The sequence below is a fragment of the Xiphophorus couchianus genome, chromosome 14 (genome assembly GCF_001444195.1).
Source record: "Xiphophorus couchianus chromosome 14, X_couchianus-1.0, whole genome shotgun sequence".
NCBI lineage: Eukaryota > Metazoa > Chordata > Actinopteri > Cyprinodontiformes > Poeciliidae > Xiphophorus > Xiphophorus couchianus.
The window spans coordinates 16,334,783-16,351,821 of NC_040241.1; the positions used below are offsets into that span (position 1 = coordinate 16,334,783).

The 17,039-nt window shown below is 38.4% G+C and overlaps 1 protein-coding gene across 2 annotated transcripts in view; it reads right to left on the bottom strand.

Annotated features, from left to right (window-relative positions):
* Positions 1-17,039, bottom strand: part of dennd4c (DENN/MADD domain containing 4C) — a 45,255-nt gene that overhangs the window by 14,681 nt on the left and 13,535 nt on the right. For both annotated transcript variants that reach the window (XM_028038253.1, XM_028038251.1), the window contains exons 2-10: positions 10,892-11,202; positions 6,507-6,759; positions 6,349-6,418; positions 4,650-4,819; positions 4,320-4,561; positions 4,156-4,222; positions 2,340-2,398; positions 1,923-2,067; positions 132-307 (exon numbers count right to left, since the gene is read on the bottom strand). In XM_028038253.1, the coding sequence (XP_027894054.1) occupies positions 132-307; positions 1,923-2,067; positions 2,340-2,398; positions 4,156-4,222; positions 4,320-4,561; positions 4,650-4,819; positions 6,349-6,418; positions 6,507-6,759; positions 10,892-11,190 (1,481 nt within the window). In that variant the 5' untranslated portion in view covers positions 11,191-11,202. The remainder of the gene's footprint in view (positions 1-131; positions 308-1,922; positions 2,068-2,339; positions 2,399-4,155; positions 4,223-4,319; positions 4,562-4,649; positions 4,820-6,348; positions 6,419-6,506; positions 6,760-10,891; positions 11,203-17,039) is intronic.

The window sequence follows — 17,039 nt, forward strand, 5'->3', positions numbered from 1 at the left end:
AAACAAGAGCAAGTAGCATGAGAAAATTTTTTTTTTATCTTAAAGAAAATTGAAATTGTTCCAAAGGAATCAAAGTGGCTAAACTCGTTGATGCAGCCTCCTGCAAATAAAACAATCAGAGCTCCACATACAGATAGATGGTGTTGGTGTCCAGGTCCACACAGACAACATCTGGCGGGGGGTCGTACAGGTCAAAGTAGCGCGAGTCGACACCAACAATGAAAGGACATGGCGCGTTGAGGACGCCTGCCAGAGACAGGGGGCACAGCGGGATGTAGGGGCACTGCCACTGGAAGGGGAAGATCATCTAAAGAGATAAAACACAGGATTTATGAAAACAGACAGCTTTGAAATGTGTTTTTAAACACTATGGTAGAGTGTAAATTTTGTAACATCACGTTTTGTAACATCCAAACACAACTGGATCAGCATTTTCTTTTAGCAGCGATATTTTTTTAGGTTTGCTTTGATGAAACTGGTTTAAAGCAACAGGTGGGTTTTTGGAGATTGTGACGGTAGTGAGTGTTTTATGTGATGACACACCGTCCTGTCCTGGAACTAGATGGGGGGGAAAAACAACTAACAGGATAAAGGTCAAAGAGCTAAACTGCTACCTGAACATCAACATGTCATTTTATTGTTAAATTAGCTGTATTACTGTTAAAATGGACAATAATTAAATCGATTAGCTTAAAAAAATGATTGCAGTCTAACATTCAAATAAGTCACAGTTTAAATAGCATCTCTGTCTAAGTACTATTGTTTTTAATGTGAAAAACATGCAATGAGGTCAACTTGTGTGGCAGCTAAAACACTTTCACAAATGCAGACAAACATGTTTAATGTTTAACTTGCTTGTGAAAAATCTGAATTATTTGAAAGAAAAAGCAACAAAAGGCTGTGATTTTTTAAAAGGATATCAGCTCAAATTACATATTCCTTTCTCTTAAAATGCTGGAAACAGCAAAACTGTATGTTCAGTATAAACCATTAAATGTAACTGGCAGGATGCTAAAGCTAACAGCAAGTGGTGCTGCCATGGTGATGATGGAAAGCAGGAGGACAGTGAGCTAAAAGTGATTTAATTGCAGCTGGTATTGTAACTTTAATATTGAGCAATAACTTCAGAGCAGGAGATTTTTCTTATAAGGAGCAATCCCTACTAGAGATCCAGAATATTCTTGAATTTGAGCAGCAGCTATTAAAAAAAATGTTTTTTCACTTATTTTTGTAAACAAAATGTGTTGTTATGCTCCTTAAAACAATATTGAGGTTCAAAATTACCCAAATAAAACTAGAAAACACATCTGTTGATAAAAACTGGTCTCTGAAGTTATGATATACTAATCTTGTGACCATTTCACCCAATAGAATGTGTTCTTTGTTAAGTTCTTCCTTTTTTGTGAATGTAGGAATCACTCCTTTACTTTGACATCACTACTCTGTTTACCCTAATGTTAAAAACATTTTTACTAGTACGCCATCAATATGTAACAGTTACTAACATAATTTAAATTGAACACTTTTAAGTGTTGCCTTGCCTACTGTTTTGCGAAACACAAACGTGGCATTTTTAATTGTAGAGTTATAACCATCTTGACCTACATTAAGAAGATTAAAATGTTGTCATATTGTAATTAATCATATTTTTTTCTCTTAATTATAAAAACAGAGCACATTTCTTTTAACCATGACGAATATACAGTAGCACTATAAAATAGTCATGCCGATGCTTAAAGTGGAAACAAGATGAGCATAACTCATGTAGTTCAATTCAAGCAAACTGATGCATCAACAACATGTCAGACACATCAGTTTAGTTTTACACTTAAATTTTCTTGAGCTAAATTTCTAATTTTTTCTCTTGATCCTTTATAAAAAAAAAATAAATAAATAAATAAACAATATGGCAGAGTACTCACAGCTACCACAGCCTCAGCCACTCCGGTGAGCACGGCGGGCCTCAGCGAGTGAAGCAGAATCTTGCTCTCCAGCAGGACAAAGTGCAGCAGCGTGGCGCAGTTTTCTGCACCCAGATTCATCAGCAAAGTGCCGTAATCTGCCCCACTAATGGAGAAAAAAAGAGAGGCCGAGAAAAGAAAAACAAAACAAACAGAAAAGGATGTAAAATATGAAAAGGTGCAGGCAATAATCATACATTTAGTCTGACATGCAGCCTGCAACTGAATGAACATTTTGGATTTTTACTCTACTGTAAATTAAATTCATCAATCCAAGAATCCTGCTCTGCTGTCCACCGCAAGAGTCCCTTCACTGGTAATACTGGTCTTATGCTTTTCTCCTGTCTGTTTTTCTGTGAGTGCATACATGTGTCGTACCTGAGGGGTAAGGGAGTACACACGGGCTGAGACAGTATCAAAGTGTCATGTGCCGAGAGCTGCAAAAGAGAAAATGTCAGTATTAGAAAAGTATAGAAATAAAGTCAAAATCGCATTTGTGTAGCACAGGTGGTGTAGAGGTAGAGTTGGCACCCCATATACGGAGGCCATTTCCTGTCTGAAAGCAACAAAGGCCACTAGTGCCACAAAAGAAAAACTAAAAAAACTCGTCTTTGCATTTGGGATCAAAGAAATTAATATTATTGATATACATTTCATTTGAAAACAGAAAGTATTCCATTTGTAGGAATACGATTTGTTCAACTTTGAAAACAACATATTGCAACACATAACAAAAGAAAATCACTACAATAATAACATTGCTGAAAATGAAAATAAGTGAGCCAAAAACGCTTAAATCAAATAGATAAGAACAAGTTTTTCTAAAGATTCAGTGGTGGGGGGAAAAAGAAACTGTGTGGTGACTAGAATTGAATGTTTTTTTCAATACTTCAATCAGAAACTAACAATTAGATTTTATTCCCTAATCTGTCAACATTCCATACATCAGGTCACACTGACAACCCTCTTCAGTGTGGACGTAGTTACTGGAGGAAGAACGTTAACAGGCAGCCATTTTTACCATTAATGACATGTTTAAATTAAATTACTGAAGTTACTGAAGCAGTTAGACAGGAAGCTGCTGCAGGGGTATGTCTGCTATTAATAAGAGCTGATACATTTAGCTTCAGATAACAGGAAGTGTAATGAATTACAGTAAAGTTGGTCCACTTCCTGCTCTTGAAGAGTCCAAACCAATCTACCATGCAACATGCTAAATAGAGATGGACTCATTATGCAATTATCTTGCTGCAGAAGCTAAATGTATTTTGCTGCATCACTTCTGCAGTCATGTTTTTGGTTTGAAATCATGTTTACTGCAGAGCTGTGTGACACACTGCTCTCACTCACACAGTGTGACATCTCCTCAGGTTCTAATATAAATAATTGTTGAACATTTTCAGCAGAAAGATCACTCAAAGTAATGAATGGATGATTTAACAGTCTAAAGCAGGGCTGCCCCTGTCCAGTTCAGCTACTATCCTGAAACTTTTAGCTGCATCACTGCTGAACATGCTTCCAAAAGGCGCAAGATAGTAGCTCTAGGGCACTGAACAGAATCACAGTAAAAGTAAATCAGAGATTTTCTCAAAGATTAAGTTGAACACAGCTGATTTAGTCTTGAACATAATCACATATTTAGTTTGTAGACATACAGACTAAATGTGTGTTGTCTTGCAAGCAAAACAACAATTTTAACAGATTAGATTTCAGGTGTGCAAAAATAATAATAAAGGATTAGCTGTAATCCATGTACTGTTGTAATTCTTTTTATTATTTTATTTTCCTATAAGCTGGAAGACTTTCACCGGTCCATAGAGAGAGATGGGTCAGTAACTTTGTTCTTGAGAAATAAGAGTTTTGTTTGAGCATGACATTTTAGGACAGTTGTATTTTCCATTTATTCAGAAAATAGTAAAACATCTGTTCTGAAGGAGAGGAAATCAGGATATGCACATCAGTCTGATTTAAATTTCCAGTGCCTCTCTGCTGAAGACCTCCACAAATATAACCTCTGGTAGAAGTGGAAAGGGGAAAATACTCCTCTGGATTTCATTCTTAAACTTTGTGATCCAGGTAAGAAAACGTGTCTGAAGGTCAACAACTTTGGCTTTTAAAGGGCAACCTTGTTTCTTTTTCAGTTGTTCTTTGATGACTTGTTTATGATTGAAATCAATGCAAGGAAGTGTCTCACCTGGACAAGGATTCTGGGCCTTTGAGGGGAAGGAAATGACACATAGTGCATGAAGTGCGAGATGTGCCTATGGAAGAAAACATGGAGACGATAAAAAATAAATAAAAATAGCTCTGCTTTGATGTGACTAACAACGCCTAAATAATGACCAACAGGACTCCTACTTTTCAATGGGCAGTGGATGTGGGCCTGAGACCGAGAGCTTGTAGATAAACATCAGGAACTTGCGGAACGATTCGAAGAAGGGCCAGCGGGACAGCAGACAGATGCATTTGTTGGTGTTTACGGAGCGGTTGGGGATCATCTTCTTCTCCACAGCGGTGAGCAGACCCAGCTGGATCTTCTGCTTCTCGCTCAGAAGATCAACAGAGTACGGTTCGTAGAACTGGATGGCTGATCCGTAAACCTGGCACAGCAGAAGGGACACATTATCAACAAAATGTGGGGATTTTCTCTTTTGGCATTCTTCATTTCTGCGTGTTAATCTGCCCCACCTTTTCACCAGAAGAGATGGTTAGGACAAACGTAGAGAAAACCGGCAGAGGGTCGCGGGTGTTCGGCGCCCAGCATTCAATCTTGGAACCCATTGGCAAACAGAAAAGAGGTACAGACTCCGACAGAGGAAAAGATTCATAGTCCTCTTCGGGGTAACGAAAGATTAAACCTGCAAAAGAAAAAAATACTTGTAATCCTATGATGCAATAACATCATGAAGTAGCTGGACAGGGTTCCTGATTCCCTTACAAGATCCAAAAGTACTTCAAGAAAAGAGAAAATAACATCTTAACGCTCAAATGTCTTTACTGTGAGTCATCAAAACAAATATTCTGGATTGATTTCAGGAAATGACTATTGACTTCAACTTCAGTGCTGGGTGAGATGCCATTATGACAAGACACAAACCTTCCTGTGCTAGCATGCAAACACGCAGACAGACCTGCAGGCACTGAGATTAAGGGCGTGGAGGGAAGTGCAGTTGTCTTGAGTAGAATAAACAGCTCCTTCACAGGAAGACAGCCGGCCCAGAAAGATAAAACCGGGCTGCACGGGTGTCTTTGTGTCAACGCTCTTTTATACGTGTGTCGCACAATATAACGTTCCAAAGGGCAAGTTGTTCAGGAAGCGTTCAGTCAGTGAAAATGTCACGAGGGTGAAAACAACAGTGCGAGCTGTAATGAGGAGTTGTGAGAGATAAACAGTGAAAGTGCTGCTCGCTGGAGCTTTGACACAAAAACATCAGGGCGGTTTAATACAACAGAAAAAGCTGCTCCCTTTTACACTAAACCACATTTATTTAATCACCAAATGTATGTGCATTGCAAAAAGTAGGATGTATTACAACAAATTTATTTTTGAAAAAATATATTGTTTTCTTTGAGATTGTTTTCTTTATTTTGTTTATTTTTTATTAAATTCCCCCAAAATTAGGTGTTTAAGGATACATTCACACAGCAAGATCTCGCTTTCAATTGTTTGCTGACATGCGCTTATTTTTTGTACAATAGTTGGTACTTTTAATCAGACTTCTTTGTGAACGGCTTAACACCCCAAAGTGACCTGCATGGACAGAAGAAGAACGTAGACGTCACACAGCAGCGCACAGTTTACAGATGTAATAACAGTCGCCGCAGACTGTGGATCAATTCTGAAGTAGAGCAGTGAGTGCCAATAATATTGTAAAGATCATAAGACAAAGAAAGCTAATAAAAAGAATCGCAGCTAATAGCAACAACATTTTGGGATGCATTGAGTCAAATCCAGGAGGGTAGGATTATGATGTGAGGAGCTTCACTGACACAGACTATAATCCTCAGCCATCATTTGCATCCGAATTCACTGCGTCTGGCTTATTCTGGTGCTGAATTCTGATGCATGTCTCATGTCAATGCTGAAAAAGTCAGGTTAAATGCAACAAGACCGTTGAGACTGGAGACACTTGGCGGCACAAATCTCATTTTCTTGAGGTGAAAAGATCAGAATTGCTGCTGTGAAAAAAGGAGAATATGGGCTGCATTTGCCTTCTGTGGGAACGTCTATTGAGAGTAAGTTTAATAAGATTTTTTCCAGATTTGAATAATTATGAATTTCATACTTTACCGAACTCCAAAGCAACCTTATAATCACTATAAACAAGGCATTAACTCCTGCAGGCATATTGGCTCAAACTAAATTTGAGAAATCACAATTACTCACCTGCTTTGTAACTTATAGAGTTGGACGCCGATACCGATTTCTTGTAACACAGGAACACATTGGAACCCCACTGAAAGAATTTAAAACAGAGTTTCCGCCATCAATTCATTTGAGACTTTATTAGAAACGGTTGACTCAGGAGAAGGTTTGTGACCCACCATGCCACAGTTCAGGTTCCTGTCCACTTTGCAGAAGGTGTGTGGCGGTGTCTCGCCCTTGCTGGTGATGATCACGCAGATGTCTGTCACTGCCAGGGAATTCTGAGGCTGGACCGGAGGGGCTCGGCGCAAAGTGACGAAGATGCGCTGCGAGTTGGCAGAGCTGTTGTTGACGTTGGCGCAGCGTCCGTACGGCGTGGCCTGGATGACCTCGCAGCCCTGGATCAGACGGTCCTTGCCCTCATACAGCACTCTGTAGTAATCAAAATCAGAAAGATGCTTGTGAGTAAGAGGAACAGGCAGTAAACAGTGCTGACCACCACACCACTGACAAACAGGTATTGTGGTTTTTATAAAGAGCAGAGGCAATTTCACACAGTGTGCGCAAAAATAAGTAAGTAAAAAAATAAGAAAAATAGACTAAACTTGATATTTAGCATCTTTACCTGCCAATTAATGTAATTAGTTCAGCTATCACTGCTTTCCTTATTCCAAGACTTGCAAAAAGCTGTAAAATTCCCAAATCCAGGATGCTCCATGTCAGGAGTTGAAGCTCAAAAGGATATAGTAATGTAACCTATTCAAATCAGTGGTAGGAACCGCCACTGATTAAAACGGCGCCAACCATAAAGCACTAATCATAAATATTAGTCCCAATAACACTATACCACCATATTATCATGGTATTTAGTTTAAGCTAATGCTAAAGCGCTACATTCAATCATATTTACACCACCCATGTCAGAAAATGTCTGACAACATAGCATATCTATGCATTGTGGGTACAGAAAACATGTAATTTCCTGGTGGAGTATGTGAGCTGCTGCATAAACAGTCAAAATGAGAGCCTGAAAATAAACGTCTAGATACTTGATAAGCAAGTATAGATAATAGTCGATAAGCAAAAATCGACAGCTATGAATCCTTCAACAGATGCCGAATTTTCTTCAACTGAAAGTTGAACAAAAATAGCCAAGAAAATTAGCAGTTTTCAACACGGAAGAGTATTTCAGTTTCAGGTGACAACTGTTCTGGTCAGCATATTAAATCTCTTTGTCAGTAAATTAGCTTTTCCTGACTCCGTGATTTCAGACATTTTTCCACTGATTCATTCAAGCGGGACAGTTAATAGATCCTTACATCCTGCTCATAACAAAACAAAAACTTTAACACCTCCAGCCCGAATATTGTGCATCTCCCTGCGTTAATCCATCTTACATGCAGTCAACAAAGCAACCAGAGCCCCACTTTATTAGATATTTTACATGACTGGAGGGCTTCTATAGCAGCATGCTTTCCATCTGGACAATGCCATGTGGGAGGCCAAAAGATCCTACAGCATCCCTCTTACACCAAGACTAAAACACACTTTTTTTGTCATCGTAAGCCGGCATGAAAGCCAGCCTTGGCAGATATAAAGGTCCTGAAATACCCCATTCATCCTGAAAAGAGTGCAGGACAAACCTAAAGAGGCCAGGAAGGAACAGTTGCCAACAAATTCTCATTTAGGCAACAAAAATGTGCTTCTAATGGGCACGGCAGAACGTGATGCTCCAGAGCCCCGGGGCTGGGAACGCTTCCCTCAAAGCAGAGGTAGCAGACGGAGGAATAAATGATTCACCGTCTGCAAAATTTAAACCAACTCTTTTAAGGAAGAACTACGTAGACGGTTTGACAATTGTCAACTATAAAGTCTATGAAAAGTAAATTAAAGCAATGAAAAGAGAATTAGTTTTTGACTATATGCAGCTTCCTCCCTCTGAGAACTCAAATTTTCCTCCCATTTTTCTCTGCCCAGCATTTTCTCTTTGAGGTACAAAACCTTACTGTTTGAGTGAATTATGTCTGGTACCACTGAGAGGGCCACAAATTACACTGTAGCTTGTTATTCTTTTAAATTTCAAATGTTCAGAGAAAAAAAGTTATTGTTTCCAAAAAGATGTGCAAACTATCACTACTGCAGTTTCAGAGATTAGGCAAATTCATCCCTCAGTTAATTCAACTGAGAGAAATGAGATTGCAAACACCTTCTTAACTGTCAAGTGTCTGTCGTAGCACATTTGAAATAAACATGAAGGACAACGTTCAGTTGCAAGTAAATAAACTTAAAGATGCATTTTTAAGCAACATAAACTAACCAATAATTCTGTTACAGTGCTTATATTTTACAACATATGTAGAGTAAAATCCAGCCCCATAAAACTCACACACTTTAGGGATCTCAACAAAACAGACAATTGTTACTTACTCAGACCACAGAGTTCTAGTTGCAATTACAACTCAAGGTTCAAGAGCAAAAATTGGTAATTCACAGTGGTGAACACATTTACCCTGATCTGCTAATAGCAGAGCTAATTTTTCATTTAGCACGTTAGTATTTTTGCTTACTTTGAAAAGATTTCACACACTTAGCTTCTCCTAAATTAAGGGCTTTAGCATTAGCTTCCACTAAATACCTTGTTGGTGTACAGACTGTGTTAGTGGAACTAATGTTTATGATTAGTGCTCAAATAACGTTTAGTTAGCGGTGCCCACCACTGGCAATTCACAAAGCTTACAAACTGAAAGTGGCTTAAAACACATAAATAATAAATCAGTGAGATGTTTTCTTCAATGAAACAGGCCTAAAATTTAAATAATTTTTTAAACAAGCTTAAATTCAGTTAATTCACATTCCTTGGGAGTCGACATTGTTTTATTTTATATCCCAAAAGCTGCAAAGCACACTAACATTTCCAGATAATCCCCAAAATATGGCTTTGATGAGAGTGGCTACCACTGAACACAAGTATCTACACTTCCTTTAAGTGATATTTTGGTTAGACTGTTTTATTTATGCACTCAGTTGTAAGCACAGTGATATTCCATGAGTGAACAGGGTTTAAAATGTTATATTTGCAACCAAAACTGCTGCTTTCACCTGCAGTGTTATTTAAAAATAACAAAATAGCTATGCAGTTACTTAATTTGGGAAGTTACTGAAAAGCAAAGACAGACAAAAAATTGTTGACACCCTCCGGGTTTCCCTGGAAAAGGCAGGGAAACCACAGTATGGTAACTACAGTGTGGTAGACTACTCTACTTCCTGAAAAAGTTTTCCGCTGAAAAAATAAAAAATAAAAATCACCTTTATTAAATCAGTCACAGGAAGTCGGAAATGTCAGAATGACTGAACACCATGACACTTCTCAAAACTGGAAACTCTAGTTTTTGTTAGTGGGACAAACAAAACCTAAGGTGTGGAGAACTTGGATGCCTCAGGCTGCTGTATTGTCGTTCTGAATGAAGCCCATTGACATACATGTACCGTTCATTCACACCAGTAAGATGCTGAGATTGATACGGTATTTATGATTGAAAAGGTAGAATACTTTTTTTCTCCTTTGTAAGAGGAAATCTATATTTACTCAGGTGATGAGGTTGAACATAAAGTCCCCTATAAAAAGGCCGATGAATAGAGAGATAGAGGTGTGGCTGCGAAAGAAAAACCTTTGATGAAATCGGAAGGAAATATTAACCTAATCACAACACTTTCACCTGCAGCTGAAAAAAAACCTGCTCTTCTGAATGTGATCTATGTTTCATTGCCAATCTTCCCCCACAATATAAAACTCATGACTCACTGATTTTTTTTCTAAAACAGAAATAGAACAGAAAATTTTTCTGTTCTATTTCTAAAACAGGAAAAAAACAAAATAAGATATTTCAAACTGAAAAACAACTCCAAACACTGCTGTGTGAACAGATAATGGACTGTAAACCACCTCCAAATTTTAGTGTTTATTTGTAAAAAGACATTTAGGAATTGTGTGCCTTTCCCTATAGTGATTGCCGAAGTGTTCGAACCCCTGCAGTTTTTCACATAATGTCATGTTACAACAACAAATCTGCGTGTATTTTGGGGTGTTTTTTATGTGACGGCCTCACACAAAATAACACAAAATTATGCTACTTTATGTGGATGCAGGGCGGATACTTTGTAAAGCCACATTTCAAGTGTTTCAGGATTTTGTTTACACATCAGTTTGGGTCCTTTGTTCTTTGGAGTCAGTTGGACGGATGGAGAGTCTCTGTGAAGCTTAATTTTTCCAAATCTTGATGCATATTTTCAGATGGATTTAGATCTGGACTTTGGTTGGGCCATTCTGATACAAATACACTTTGATCTAAACCACGGGTCTACAACTGCAGTCTATGCTTCTATCCCAGTAATTTTTCTCCATGCTGGGTTTCCTTTGCAGGAACAAGAGTCAAATCTCAATAAATGAAATTCGTGGTAGTAGCATGGGAATGTGAAAAAAAAAAGTTAGCAAGGTATGAATCCTTATGATTGACACTGTTCATATATGAACTTTCTAGAACCTTCCAACACATTTCTGACTCACCCTATGTCAATGAGCGGCGGTTTCCCCCGAACCCTTTTGTAGCACAGGAAGAGCTCTGGACTCTTGAGGCTGCCATGGTTGAGGTTGGCCGGCTGGCCGCTGTAGGTGGTCTCGATGCAGGTGAAGCCCTCCGGGGCAGTTTCACCGGCGGACCTGTTAATGACAGCCAGGTCGGTGATGGGCGCCTTTGGCCCGCCGGACTTGGTTTCTGACAGGTCCTGCTCCAGGGGCGTGGGCTTGTCAGTCAGGCCCGCCACCACAAAGTAGTCGGTCACACGGTGACCCTTGTCCTCGATCATGGCTGGGCGTACCTGAGGATTGAGAATCAGAAAATTAATTGGGTGGGGCAATTAACAAAGCAATGTTTTGTCTTTCTAATGAAATAAAACCTCCTCTGCTACAATCTCAGGAAATATTTGAATATGTATTTTACATCCTAATCTGGGTAAAGCTGCTTGCGTATCACACTGCAGTCCATTCATCGCCAAATACACCTACACCTATAATATTTGACTCAAAGGTATAGAGGGATTGTTTGTTTGTAAACAACGGATGCACACAACTTGACTTCAGCAAGATATACAAGATATATTTTGCTTGTAAAGGACAAATAAAATATAATAATTTCGTCCTATTTTGGTCACAGTTTGCAGGAAAATGAAGACATAGCGCCATCCATCAAGGCAGGCAATAAACTAAGCCTTCAGAAATTAAAAATGCAGCGGGTTGAATGGGAGGTGGTGCGACGTACAGAGGCGCTGTGCTAAAAACAAAACTTCTGACAGCTGCAAATGCCTCAAAGCTGCGTGGTATAGTTGCGTCGTTCGAAGAGAGGTGACCTGCAATGGCGGCAAGTTGTCAATTATTTTATTAGCCTAATTTTAAATAGTTTAAATAGTTAGAATAATGTACTTGTGGTCTACGTTCTGAAGGCGACATTCGCAGTAAAGTGGCTGTTGACGTGAAACTTAAAAAGCAATGTGCTCAAACCTCAGACAGATGTAAACACACAAGGATAAATATTGTGGCTAAGGCAATAAAAGGATCCCTTAAAACTTTAGCACCACAACAAAGTAAACAAACCAGAGCAACAAAAGCAGTGGCGAAGAAACTGGATCTCCACAAACACTCTTGTCACTATACATCACAGAGCCACTCCACACACCAGGAGAGTTAAAGCTTTGGTGGCAGCAGAGAGTCAAGGAAGAGTCATCGAACTGGGAAGAATGCTAAGAAACTTCACCTAGACTTTAAATCACAGGACGTAAAGCAGCTAAAATATGTTATTCAATGTGGCTTGAACAACTGGAAACCACAAAAATATGCTTGTTTTCAAGCTGCAACATTCCTCAAGCCCATCGCAGTGAATATTTTACTACTACTATAGGAAGTTCCTTGTTCTTAATTAAAACTGATGAGCAATGAGACAAAGCTTCCCCAGCAGTCATGACTCATGGATCAGTTACACAGTTTCCGTCTGAAAAGCAGCATGTTTCAACGAGTTACTTAAATATGAGAGTACATATTTCTATGGCACATAGCACACAGGGAAATATAACATTTATATTGTTGGCATCAAGTTATAAGTACATACTGGTCGCAGTGTTGAAAGAGAAAACCACGATGCCAGTCAATTTTGGAACATTTTAACCAAACATACTTTAACTAATTCATCCTAACAGGTGAGAATTGGGACAACTTAATGTAGTGTTTTAAAAGTTAACTTAGGCTGGAATTATTTAAAATTAATTGGGTTGAAAAGCGATTAAATCTAATCCAATCAAGGTCTAGTATTGAAGGAAACCATTCAACTTACACAAAAAGCTGAAGCTATTCAATATAAAAAGTATAACAGTTTCTGGGTCAGTTACTGGCTTTAAGGTACAAATATTTTTAAACTGTTAATGTTTCAAAACTACAAAAAATATTGTTAATACTGTTTAAAATCCTTTAATGAGACTTTACAGAAAATGCTGCAGCAACTGGAGATTTCTCCAGCTGTAAGGAGTGTAGAGTAACTACGTTTGTTATAATCTGTAACTAAAACATTACAGTGTACTTATATTTACTTAGCAATCCAAAGCAGTGCATGAACATCTAAACAGATTTGTGGCTTCAGCTGAAAAAGCAGCAGGTGGTGGTAATAAATGCCAGTGACTACCTGATAATAAACAGGTTTGATGGCCTGAAGAACAGCTACCCAATTTACAGTAATTAGACATACAACACAGGCTAATTTACCTTGCATATATTAACATCCATTTATAATTTTGTTTATCTATGTTGATATGAAAACAAGTTTAAACAATAAAATCTGTTGTATTTTCGAAAACGATGATAAATAAGTGGTTCGTCTTAAAAGAGCGCCGCTATTACTTTCTCTTTATTAAAATTAAATACTTCCCGTCCAATCATTACATTTATTTAAAACTGCTTACCACTTATTTATAGCTGTTTCTAATTTCTAACAGTTTCTACATCTCCTTTTTGTAAGTGTTACCGGCAATTCTTCATATTGATGAGACTCATTTCAGGCATAAATGTGCATTTCTGCACACTAAATGTGAATTTTCCCACTCTTGATGCACCATGCACGGAGGACTCAGTGAAGATGGATGTGCAAATTATACCTGATAATATCAGTCAGTACTACAGGATGACAAACTGTTTCTTGTTGCACTAAGAAGCCAAATGTGATCAGATAAGAAATGCAACATATTGAAAAATCTAATTGCATGCCATATAGAACAACACGAGTATGACACTTTTATTGTACCACCAGTCCTTCACAGAGCAACACAGAGAACCTCACAACTAGGCGAAATTTGGTGAGGCCAGTTAGCCTAACACTGAGTATTCCTTAATATAAATGATTATGCACAGTGGAAACTGTCTTTGTACTACCACAAAAGCTAACATCTCCACTCTTGGGTGTTCAACCAATCAGCTCAGAGAAAAATAAATGGCGCTACTGGATTGGCTGCTTTGCAAATGCCAGCCAATAAATAGCGTGTTAGGTTATACTTTAGCTTCCCAAACTGGATTTTTCCTTGAATATTTTATATATACTCTGTGTAAAATAAGTAAATATGCAAATTTTCCCCAAATAAATTAGAGTTGCGCTCCCCCGAAAAAATCTGTACCGTAAATATTGAACTACGACTAGGTGATGGTCAACAATAACAATGTCAGATACTGACGTCGGCCCAAATTTTGATAGCGGTTCATTCCTGATAACAGTTAAGTGTATACTGAATATCCATAATGACTTCTGCCCAAAGTCTTTGGCCATAAATCAAAAAAATGGTAGCAGTTTAAGTTTACTGCCGAATCAGCAACAGTGTATATTAAACAACCAAGATAGTGTCAAAAAGATAGAAACTAATCAGTTAAACTTCTTTAATTCCAAGAGCTGCCTCTCTCCCCATATTTAGATCATTTGCAACGAAATTGTTTTGAAACCATGATAAAAAGAGGATGACATATGAAAAAAAAACAATGCACCAACTAAAAAAACATTACAACTGTACTTTAAATCAAAAAAGAGAAGCCGGTGAAACTAGCGAAAGCCGGCAAGAGAAAAGAGAAAAAGTCAAAACGGTTCTACAGAAATAAGTCTACCAAAAAGCCAGCACTTCATTTTCAAAGAGCTTTCAGAACCACCACAGGAAGTTCATTTTTCCAGCAGTGAGTCAGCTGTGGCAGAGGGACAAAAAAAGAAAGCCACTTGGATGGGCACTGCACGCTCAACACCACAGGCTGCACAATCAGAAAATGGTGACATTTGGAAAGGTGACGAAGTTGAAGAAAAATAAATAAATAAGTAATACAGAAGTCATGAGTAATTGCTAATGCTGTCTCTAAGCTGGAGACGGGAATGCAGAGGAGGCTCCACTGGCTGATGTTGAGTTTTACTAACTGTGTGTACAATTACTTAAATTTATGCTTCTTTCCTTCGATCTAGTCTTGGCCACTTGCGTATACGCACTAGTCAAATGGATTCAATTGAAGTTGGCTTCATTTTCCTCCCAACAATTACACACGTTAGCCAGAAATAAGCACCTGTTTCTATCTAAGTCAAAGAAACTCTTAAGAGTGCAATAGACATATAACAGTGTCATAAAAAGTAAACAAAAACTCCAAATAGCACCGCTGAAAGTGCAATGGATCACCAGATTCCTTTCACACAAATTTGATCAAGTTGAATGGAAATCTATTGTTTAGCAGGCATCCTGTCATCCTCTTCTGGGTGCTCCTTCTAATTGACTCCAGATGTTCTTTTCCACGACACAATAAAGAACCCTCTTAGCGAAATGCCTCCCACTAATTCTGACTGGCTCCAGCTTTCATTTAGATTGTGATGCACAACTGCAGCTTCGGAGCAAAGACTTGCTGCTCTGAAGAGATTTACTGCATCATATCCATGGTAACAGCTCACCGGTCAAACCCCTATTCAAAAGGAAGCTGCTTGTTAGACCCGTGGTTTTCTCTGAGAAAAAATAAAATAAAATAAAATAGAAGTCCTGTTTAACATCCTTTGACAAAAGCTGGATAATTCGTGTAATACTGATCATTTAGGCAGTGAGTGTCTGGTCTTCTTTTGTATGTGGGTGCATAAAAAAGTCATGCAGTCAAAACAGGAATGGACAGCTAAGTCTAGACACCTGTTACTTGTTGCCTGCAGTTCAGATTTGAAGATCAGCTGACTCTGATATTCTCATCTGATTCTGAACTACGACTGGCACTGAAAACATTTTTTTAAAGCTTCAAATAGTCATTCCTGTTTACAGATTTAACCTCTGAACCAGACAATTTTCAGCTCGACTCACCCCAATCAATGATTGACCAATCGGAAACTCAAAGGGGCTATCTTTTTAGAAATTGGTCAAATGTACCACAATAAGTCAGACTGGAAACGCCACTGTTTGGTGTTGAAGTTTTTCTTGTTTCCATTGTAAAAGCAGCTCATACAACCAACCGGTACCACACTATTCCTAGGCCCCCTTCAGTTGTAGGTCTGTAGGACGATGGTACAGTAGGTACAGGTTAGGCTGGAGCTAGTGGCACCACACAACACAGTCCATTGACCAGGCTACAGAAAAAACATCACCCTACAACATAGTGCTTCAGATTTGTCGTCGCTGTAGCCTGGCGCCGCGTTAGGAGCTTGGGTTTAACATCTCCTTGATCAACCAATCCTCTGTGGCAACAAGGCATAATAACCAACAATTACTTAACTACTGCTGATAATCTTTGCATAGCCAATGACAAGCTATGCAACGAAATGTGTTGCACAGCAGAATATATTTCATCTGAAGGAGCACAGAGTGTGAAACCAACCAAGGCTGATGTTTTATTTCAGAAATAAAAGGACATTTCTGAATGCCGGTGTGAACGTCATTTAATTCTTTACTTGACATCAGGAGCTTTATCATCCCTCCTGTATGGCTGGGCATTATGCACAAAGGACGGCATCTTTTCAGAGCTTTATGTTTTCTAATAATAATGTTACACCAAATTCTAGACTTGTTGGGAGTATGCACAACCAACATATTGACAGCACTTTTGTTGAGGAAACAAGGTATAGGTTTCTTTTATATGACTAAACAAAAATAAGGAAATATAACCAACACGGTGTTTAATTAATGTCAAGTACGAAATGTATTCAACGTGGAGTATAGGAACGAGACAATCTGTCCATTTTGAGCACCAACATAAATGACATTTCACTTCCACTGCAACGGTAATGTTAGTATATATGAAAAAAAAAACCCATCAGGACTGTGAGTCATCCAGTTCTCTGAAAGCCTGAATGCAGCTGACCACAAAGCATCACAGCAGGGGAACAAAGTACATGTAGCAGGAGAAAAAAAAACACACACACACTTTACTGGGCAACAGACAATTCTGTTAGAGCTTGAAGTCTGAAAAACAACTAATAAAAAACTAATAAAACAGAACATACTTAACAAGAGGACATTAAGAAAACCACACAAACCTCTATTATTCAGGATTTTAATTATATAACCAGATCCACTTGATTTATTTGTGCAATTAAGCTCATATTGACTGAAAAAAAACCAAATAATTAAATGTCAACAACCAACAAAACTTTTCATAACACACACAGCTGATGTTTTTGCCTCAT